Source organism: Lycium barbarum, chromosome 4, assembly GCF_019175385.1.
Source record: "Lycium barbarum isolate Lr01 chromosome 4, ASM1917538v2, whole genome shotgun sequence".
Taxonomy (NCBI): Eukaryota; Viridiplantae; Streptophyta; class Magnoliopsida; order Solanales; family Solanaceae; genus Lycium; species Lycium barbarum.
In genome coordinates this window covers 21,777,472-21,787,774 of record NC_083340.1, presented here as the reverse complement: position 1 = coordinate 21,787,774, position 10,303 = coordinate 21,777,472, and the positions used below count along the sequence as shown (strand labels likewise).

General features: G+C 37.0%; 1 protein-coding gene across 1 annotated transcript; it reads right to left on the bottom strand.

Annotated features, from left to right (window-relative positions):
- Positions 1-6,316: 6,316 nt before the first annotated feature.
- Positions 6,317-9,974, bottom strand: LOC132637269 (uncharacterized). Its single transcript, XM_060354381.1, has 3 exons — positions 7,588-9,974; positions 7,322-7,496; positions 6,317-6,385 (listed from the first exon to the last, which is right to left on the bottom strand). Exons 1-3 carry the CDS (start codon positions 9,972-9,974, stop codon positions 6,317-6,319), a joined length of 2,631 nt encoding a protein of 876 aa, XP_060210364.1.
- Between the last annotated feature and the right edge of the window lie 329 nt (positions 9,975-10,303).

The window sequence follows — 10,303 nt, the reverse complement described above, 5'->3', positions numbered from 1 at the left end:
ATCACAAGAGACAAAATGCAAACTGTCTTACTCATGCTCATTATCATATCATAAATGTATAACATGCAAGCTGCCCGTCCATGTCGGAACGGTGTAATAATCAATAATGTGAGCCCGCGTCCAGGCCTCCCGCGTCCGGGGTACCATCTCATGCCGCCCACTAGTGGTGTCTGCCCATGCCCGAGGGGGGGTCATGGTGTATCCGCATAGCCGCCCGCCGAAGCGGTGTCTGCCCGGCCAACTAGGCCCGGTGTAATGCGATCATGACATGCTCAACATAAAATACTCATAATATCATACTTTTCAACATATGCTTATCTCATCATAATGCATGCATAAAGCTCATGATCAACTGTACTCTATCGGGGTGACGTAAGGTCGTGATCCCCCGATTATGTTATGGGACAATTACTGATACTCTGCCTCACCATGAAGGAACTAGTGTGTAAGGTGAGTGTAAGCGATGAATAACATCATTATCATGGTAACTACTATATAGACATTATGGCTTTAGACTTATAGTTTTCCGGATTATAGGAACTCATGCAATAGATAGGAATTCATGTTATAAGATTCATGCCGTTAGAAGGAGGGACTAGCCTCACATACCTTGACCGCTTAGCTAGGCTACCACTCACTTGCTCTCCTTCGATATCGCGTCGTTACCTTCATAAGAGAATTCGGATTAACATTAGTAAACTAACTACAAGAACGCATCGCTAATTCTAGGAAAAGTTGGACCGCGTCTCCTTTGCTCTTACTACCTTTATCATGTTCTATATCAACTCCCAATATTCATAATATTATTCGCACTATCACAATCGACAATCGTCATTTACGCATTTAGCAAAATTCACCGTTTCCCTCCAATTTCCCCCATATTTAACCTTATGGCTTGTCTTTACGTTTTCATGCATTTAATGCCTGTCTCATGATATAAAAATCATTTATAACGTATTTGTACTCATAACACTTCGACATTCCTAGTTCCATTCCACTATCATTCATTTATGTCACTACTCACTCAATAATGACCCATTTCTATGATCTTTCACATTTCAAGTGTCTAAGCTTACCTTGGATGATGGTTGAGCAATCCTTAAGTTGAAATACTTCAATTGACCAAAACCCTAGTTTCACCCTTTGTAAGATTTCTTGACTTGGATGATCCTTTATTGAGTTCTTACACTTGATTCTATAAAATTTGTGTTGATGATCTTAGGTTTCCTTGGATTTTCTTGGTATTCTTGGGGAGGAATTATTTGGAGAGTTCTAGAAGTCTCCTGAGTTGTCTTGAGGAAAAATGAAATGAAATGAGCTTAAGTCCCTTTTTAAAATCACAAAATCTGATCTTTAATGAATTCTGGTCGGGTGAATAGTGGTCGTAAACCACCATATACAGATCGTATTTTGATTTACGGTCCGTCCTCCACGACCGTATTTAATCATCTAAGAAACAGAAAGTTTGGTTTGGAAATCATGGCAATTTACGACCTGGGTCGTATCTAACCATGCCAACACTTGCCAGAAACTTGAGATTTTTGGTCGATGGAAAACGATTGCACTATACGGTCCGTAAATCACTTTACGGGCCGTATTGTGCTATACGACCACTGTGCTGAATAATTTTCTGCAACATCTTATTTCCCAAGGATTCACTAATTAACCATTCCGGACATTCGTAAAACATATACACTTAAGCCCTTCCTAGATGCTATACCCATCGTACGTGCATAGGATTTTCCGAGGTGTAACAGCTTGTCCTCATGCAAATTAAAACAAAAATCTCAATGAGGATCCACTTTAAGCACAAAAACATGACTTTGGTTGGTACCAACAATTAGGCTACAAGAAAGTGAAGCTTCAACCAAATAACTCCCCCATTTCAAAATACAATTTCAAGAATGCAATAGAGATTTAAAACCATCAAGCAACAACACTCAAGCCTCATTAAGTGACTCAAAACCACTAGCTTACTAGATATGCTCAGTTGACTCAACTTTGGGTTTTTCAACATCACCAATCTATCGTAATCCATATGCCCTCACAAGAAAAAAAAGTCCCAAAATCACTATATTCACAACAACAATACAAGGGACAAATACACAAAGTCACTCACACTCAATAAAGAAATTCTAGTGCTAACAAATATCACACCATAAGCTTGCCCTTATTTTCAATCATCACTAACTCAAGAACATTTAGTTGGAGATCACATAGGGACTTTTTAAGCTTGTAATGTAGGCTTAGGGAAGGAAGTATTTGGGATACAAGTGACTACGCCCTCCTTGAACATTACACATACTTTTTGTCCACTTTCCTCTTCATTTCAAAACATCACTCCTTCCTTTGCATACTATTTTTCCCAATTATTCAAATTGTTTTTTTTTACACAAAAAGTTTGCAACCTTTTTGTATTTTCCAAATTTTCTTCCTTTCTTTTGACTTTTCCACAACACCAACCTTCACCACTCTCAACCAACACTAACACCCCTAACTTAGGCTTTTGGCCTCAAATTCACAATTTCATGTTCACGGAGGGAAAGGTTCAAAAGAGAGACTCTTCGTCAAAAAGGGTAAAGGCTTGTAATGTGGCAATAAAAGAAAAGGTCGTAGGCTCAAATGGGGTTACTAGTGATATTATTTATACAATGGTAGGCTAGAAAGGCTAAAGAGACTTTTTTCAGAAATCACAAAGATAGCCCAAGGTCATCTCTCCAACCAACATAATCAAAATTAGCATTGAACGACTAACTGGGCAAGTTCTAGATGATAAAAGTAAACACAAGATTTATTCAACAAACACTCACCACACATGGCATATGAACTAGTCTAGATGGATCAACTAGTGTAATATCTCATAATCCAAAGTAAACACAACTAGTAGGTAAAGAGTCACCAAATGAGCCAAAAAGTTGTCACAAAGATCATTATTTCCTATGCACCTTGCTTTTTAACTTTCACAAAACAATTTGGAGGGGTATTTGCATTTCAATTTCACATGCAAGAGACTAACTCTATTAGTACCAAACAAGCCAAGAGTTTCCACATTTTTCCTCAAAGAAAATAAAATAATATGAGTGACTAATCCACAACATGTCAAAAGAACAAAATTTTCAAAAATTTTGAGCAAGTTTCAAACTATAATATGCTACCACGTGCCACCCCCAACTGTAAACATTGCAGCGTCCTCGTTGCACATAATCTAAACAAAACATAATATTTTTTTTTAACTGGCGTGACATGCGACCCTACATGCGATTCACATGTGATGTCACCAATTATTTTTTTTGTCATCATGTGCGACTCGACATGCGATTCGCATGTTATGACACCAGAAAAAAAAAATTCGCAGCTTTTACTGGTTTTGGGGGCTGTCCAGATATCAGATATGCTCAAAACAACTCCAAAAATTCTAAAACTTTGCAGATTAGTCAAAAACTATAAACTAAACTATTCTAAAAAATAAAATTTCAAAAATGATTTAAAACTTTTAAAACGATGGGTTGCCTCCCACTAAGCGCTTAAGTTAACGTCGCGGCACGACGGTTACCTTTATCACTTTTCCTTCCATTTGGAAGATATGAATTTGCGCCCCAACTTTGAATCAAGATTCCGGTGATGCTCGTGAGGCGGTGGTAGGAAAGGAAAGAGGCCAACTCTCGGGTGTCGCATTTTGCACTTCTTGGCTCGTAAGTGAGGCATGTCATTTTGTCTTCTTGGCATAGCAAACTTCAAAATGAAAACGCTTTGATCTTCATCTCCAAATTCTCTATAGGCTCGGTTAGTTTAACTTTCATTTCACTAACCAAGCATAATGTTGAAAAATGGTTGGAATGAGGTCCAACGCGCTTAAATTCCAAATTTGCATGAGTTTTGACATCCTCACCCAAAAATGAACTAGAGTCTTCAAAAACCATTTCATGAACTTTTTTATGCAACTCTAGTATCATTTCTTCAATCTTGGCATCATTCACTATTTTTGGGTTGGTAGGTTGGCAATTCGCCATTAGCTCATCAAAATCAATCTTGACCTCTTCTTCATTGGAAACCAACTCAAAATTATAATTCATGGTTCTTTGATATTAAGCATTACATGCCTCAATCTTTGCATTCAATTCGGCCTCCAATATTTGGATAGTAATTTCAAGTAGCTCCACTTCTTGACTTTGCTCAACATGTATTTTTAGAAATTCTTCCATCATCCATGAAATACCTTCACGGTGATTTCCATAGGCTTCAATTTGTTGAGCTTGATTCATTAGCCAACCTTGGCTCAAAATTTCCATTTTGTCAAGATTTTCTTCATTGTGAGAGTCGTCCAACTCTTGTAAAAATCCATCCATGGTGAGATATACCTTTTGGGTAGTTTCACCATCTCCATGTTGAACTTCTTTCCACAATTTGGTCAAGACTTGCCCATATTGTTCATTCCTCCCCATTATGCTTTTCAAAATTTTCTCAACTTCTTCTTTTTGAGAATTGGAGATTTCTTCTTCAAGATTATGCTCTTCTTCTTCAAGTTGAACCATTTCTTCAATTTCACAACTTTCGTCGTGGTCACAAGAATTTTCGGGTTCATCTTGTAAACTTGAAATCTCTTCTTCAACCATTTCATTTTGAGGAGTCGACACTTCAATGACAATTGAGGAATTGACATCCTCAAATGAATCATTCATTCTTTTTATGGCTTCTCCATTTTCTAAAACGGATTGTTGGAGGAGCTTTCGCTCTTCCTCCATTTTAGCTTCTCGATCTAAGTATGTTTGGAGCATTGCCATGATGCCTTCATATCCGGAACTTTGTCCTTCACTTGTCATGTTGTTGTCCCTGTCAAACTCAAAAACACAGCTAGCATTTTCGTTAGAACAACTTGGGGGAGGGGAAGCGAAATAATTGGGACAATCACCCCAATGTCCACCTTGGCCACCATATATATTACAAATACTCTCATCATAGGATTGAGACGGTGCACACATCTCTCTCCCGGGAGCATATTCACAATCTTGCCAAAAGTGGGGTCCTTCACAATATGGACATGGGTCATCAAAATATGGATTGCAACCATAAAACCCATTTTCATTTACATTCCAAGATGCCATGTTTTTTTTAAAGATAAAATAAAGCAATGAAAGTTTGAACGAAAGCAAGTTAGCTTAAATCCCAAACTAACTCAAATACACCAAATTGTTCCCCGGCAACGGCGCCATTTTTGATAACGTCCAAATACACTCTTCAAAGAGAAAGTGTAAACGGTCGTATGCAATATATTTACCCAACTATGAGTAGGGGTCGATCCCACAGGGAACAATATGCTAGGCGATTAAGAAAGTAAGGAACTTTCACCAACTACGCTAAAGCCAAATGAAGGATAATATTTTGGTTTTTGTTTGAGAAAATTATAACTAATGCGGAAATGTAAACTAACCTAGAAAGCAAGTAAAATGATCAATGACCACAAGCTTGGATAATAGGAGATTACACTCAAGTAACGATCCAATGTATTTCACGATTTTGCAACTAAGAACGGGTTTATGTTAATAGATAATGATTTCTAAAATCTCATTGAAAGTCTTCCAACCAAATCAATGAATTTCACTCTAAGCTTTCCAAGCCTTAGAGTGTGATATTAGGCATAATCAATTTAACCTCAAGTAACTATCCTCTTCCGAGCTCAAGTTATTAGATGAGTTTAATGACCCAAATTCTTGTTAATTAATCTTTCCCAACCTAGACTTTCTATTCCGAGCTCAATCTAGGTAGATGGGTGAGTCCTAGGGTTAGCTAATCCCTTTGGAAACATTCAAGAACGAGATTAATTAAATCAACAAAGACCCACTTCAATAACAATAAGAATCATTCAATACATAAGCAAAACAAGAGTTTCATTCAACACTTTAATCATAGAATATTTCCATAAACAAGATTCAAGTGAAGAAAATAAATACTACACACTTAGATATACAATACAAAGCAAGGAATTGAAGAAATGAATTAAAGGTTTAAGAAATACTCAACCAAATCTTCAAATCTTCAACCCCAAAGTGTGGTATAGAAACCTACTCTTCAAAACTTGTAAAATAAACTGCCAAAGATATATATTACAAACCCTAAAAGAGTATTTATATTATTCCAAAAACGGGAACAAAATCTGGACCATAATACCTTCTTGCACAACATGTTGCACAACATGCTATTCGCATGTTCAACATGCTAATCGTATGTTGTGCCAAAATCGTAGCATCTGGTGACAATTTCTCTGTCACCACATGCTGCACAACATGCTGCTCGCATGTTGCACATGCTGCGCCATGTGCTACTCGCACATGGTGCCACTTTCTCTGGCAACGATGCTGCACCACATGCTGCTAGCATGTTCAACATGCTGCACCACATACTATTAGCATGTAGTGCCAGAAACGTTGATTTGTTCTATTTTTGCTCTATTTTGGTCCGTTTTGCTCCGTTATGCTCTCCGGGCATCTTTTCCTACAAAACAACATAAAAACACAAAAAGTAACAACAAAAGTGCTTAAAGAATCACAAAAACTTAAGGAATTAGCATCGAATATCGCGTAATTTCACGACTCATCAGTGTTTGATTTCCAGCATCATTTCTATTACCAGCATTTGCGCCCCCAAGATTTCGGTTAACTTTCACGGGATGTCCTCGTTTACCATTTTTGGATCGCGTCAGAGTCATTTCTGTAAGGCACGAATTAAAGAGCGAATTAGAACGATCCTAAAAAGGACTTTAAGATCTACAACACAATCTAGAATCAAGAAGAATAGGAAACACCTATAAATGTCCTGGGAGTTTCTAGGTCATGCAGGTGATCAGGCTGCACAAGGAAAACTCCACTAGACACAGCTGCACAGACACAGATGACAATAATCCTAGGACGTATTTAAACCTAGGCTCTGATACCAAGCTTGTCACGCCCCAAAACCCACCCTAGAAGTGATCGGCATCCGACGTCATGAACAACATCGGAAGAACCTAAGCAACACAATAATGATACTTCAACCCGCCAGGTTCAACATTCGCCTCCAACCAGTGGCGGACCCAGGATTTTTACTAAGCGGGTTCAATATATGAAAAAAATAGAGTGAACAAAAACATTCAAATGAGAGGTAGAGATATTATTTTGTGGTAGACCCTCGGCACAAGGACAAGCAATTCAAATCAATGCAAAAAAAAAAAACGGAAGCGAATAAGTCATGATAGATCAATCTAAAAAGATGTGTGCAGTTCACCAAGTTGTATTGTATTTTCACGTAACAAACTCCATCAAGGACTAAAAAAGTAAAAATGACATACTATTCTAGTAAAGCTTATGAGCAGCAGATTCTTCCTTCCTTGTTTGTCCATCAAATAGGATGCCTCCATTGTAGTTGAAGCAGCTGGCTTTGGGGCACGATCATTAGTTGAAGCCTTTTCCTGGTTGCAAGTAGCCTGAGAATTATTAGCAGGCTCTCCACTTCCAAACAGATAGCTATAGAAAGTTACAGAGAATTCCAAATTCTTGACCATAAGATTGATAGTAGTACCAAAATAAAGTTTGATTAATTAAAATATATTATTACAATTGTACTCTACGAGTTTTCATTTTTTGAAACCTATTCATAATACTCTCATCAGAAACAGTCTTAAATATATATTTTTCTACATAAGGCACCATACAACCGTTCATGAAGTCGTCATCCATTCGATTTCGCAATTCACTCTTTATCAACTTCATCGCCGAAAAAGCTCTTTCAACTGTAGCGGTGGTGACCGGTAGGAGCAATGCAAATTTTACAAGGCGAAACACAAAGGGATAATTTAAATGTTTCTTTGCCTTAACTAGCTCTTTATAAAGATCACCAAGACCTTTCAAGTTGGAGAACCTTTCATCAACATCACGGACATCAACGATATAAGTCTCAAGCTGATTTTTAAGAGTAACCATTATATCTTCACCAAAATCATCAGGATATAATTCAGACATTCTCAATATTTTATTGATGTCAAAACTAGAAAATGAGTCAACTGGATTCAAGCAAGCAACTCCAATAAGCAAATCCGTTCTCTCCTCATTAAAACGATCATTGAGTTCTTGAAGTTGCCAATCAATAATCTTAAAAAATATATCGACATGATAGTGATGTGAGAAAGTATGCTCCGCAACTTTACGTCGAGATATTCTAAAATTAATGTAGAACTCATCAAAATTAGGTATCAAGATATCATACTTGACACAAAATGCGGACACATTCTCGATAAGTGGATCCCATCCTTCCTCTCTCAGATCTTGCAATCGTTTCTTCGCCACTTTAACAAGTAACATGGCATTTGCAATATCTTGTTCCTTCTTTTGTAAGGATTCATTAAGCTCATTTGTAATCGCCAAAATATCTCTCATTAAGTGCAATATGAATGCAATTTCAAATGTTTGACAAACTCTAAGATATCCTGTTGCCTTACAACTATCTTCAACACATTCGGAATCAACAACAATAGTAATAGAGCCAAACATACTAATGAAGTTCTTAAATGATTTGTAGTGTGAACCCCAACGAGTATCAGCAGCTCTAGAAAGACCAAGCTTTTGATTCAAGCCCTTACCAGTTTCAACCTCGCCCATATCTAGTGCCTCTTGAACTTTTTCTGCTTGAGATTCTCGAAGTTCATCCACGCGTTTAAAAGAACCTCCCACTACATTTAAGACATTAGAAACCAACAATACAAGTTCTCCAACTGGAAGACATTTTTTAGATACCCCGACAAGAGTCAATTGAAGTTGATGAGCAAAACAATGAATCGCATGAGCTGATCTACTTTCCTGTTGAATCAAAATTTTAAGGCCACTTAGACGCCCTTGCATATTGCTTGCTCCATCATAGCATTGTCCACGTATATTAGATAAACTCAAAGAATGTTGAGCAAGGTAGTTAACAATTGCTTCTTTTAAACATAGAGCACTAGTATTACGAACATGAACAATCCCAATAAAGCGTTCCACCACAGATCCCCATCTATCAACATATCGCAAAACAATTGCCATTTGCTCCTTACGTGACACATCACAAGATTCGTCAACTAGCAATGAGAAATAGTCACCATTTAGGTCCTCCATAATAGCTTTAATTGTTTCCAACTTACATGCGGTGATAATATCTTTTTGAATTTTATGAGAAGTCAACTGATTGTTTTTTGGAGCTTTCTTCAACACAATATCACTAATTTTATCACATCGCTTCGCATACCATGAAAGAATTTCAAGAAAGTTACCCTTGTTTAATGATGATTTATCTTCACGATGTTCACGAAATGCCAATCCTTGATTCAAGAGGAGTCTCACCACCTCAATTGAAGCCTTTAAACGAATTTTGTGCTCAAGCTTATCTTTATTATCCGGCTTTACAAACTCAACTTGAATTGACTGTTCTTGTCGCATTAGATCTTCACACTTCTTCTTTGCTTGGTTGTGATCACTGTTCAACTCACCAACGTGCGCATCTAATCTTTTCTTTTTGTGCCAACTCTTGAACCCTATACTTGAAAATGCTTTGCCTCCACCTTGATGAATGCTTTCATCTTTAAATAAATAACAACACAAACAATAAGCAGCATCTTCTACCACACTATACTCCAACCAATCATGATATTTTTTATACCATTTACGATTAAAACGACGTTTATATCCGTAAAAATCTGTTTGAGGAAACCTAGGAAGTCGAGGTTGATGAGGACCCCTTTGGATATATGCTCGTCTAATCTCATCACGTTCATCTGGATGATAGTCCAAAATGGGTATTCTTTTATTTGGATATGCTGGTAGAGAATCCAAATCTACTCCTTGCTTTTGTTTTTTAGCAGAATGATGATTTTCTTCTAACTGGTTCAAGTTTTCTTCCACACGAGGAACATTTTGAGAGGATGAACTTGGTTGTGGAAACTTGGACGATACCATAGAGAAATATCTCTTCATTGGACTTTGAAACTGGATTACAAAATTAAAATTCTAATTCGAAGTTTGAACAATAATATAACAGAATAGAGAGGGCAGCAACAAAAAGCTAAGACATAGGAAAAAGGTTCATTATCATTAACTCTTCTATTCTATTATAGAGTTTTATTATAACTGTAGAAAAAATGGCATCATGCTTGAGAACTATTTTATTATGAAAACCTTGTTTTCATTCTACCTATTCCTTCCATTACATGCTTATATTTAGCATCCAAAATCCCAAAATCACAAAATCAATTTTCTTCAATTTTAAGTGGTAGGGTTTTTCTCAAGGGAAGAAATAAAAAACA

Excerpts from the sequence above, each read along its gene's own strand:
- LOC132637269 (XM_060354381.1), bottom strand. The coding sequence starts at position 9,974 with ATGAAGAGATATTTCTCTATGGTATCGTCCAAGTTTCCACAACCAAGT. Across the intron at positions 7,497-7,587 it reads AAAACTCGTAGAGTACAATT|CTATCTGTTTGGAAGTGGAG; the intron begins GTAATAATATAT and ends AACTTTCTATAG. Across the intron at positions 6,386-7,321 it reads TCATAAGCTTTACTAGAATA|CATGTTGAACATGCTAGCAG; the intron begins GTATGTCATTTT and ends TATGTGGTGCAG.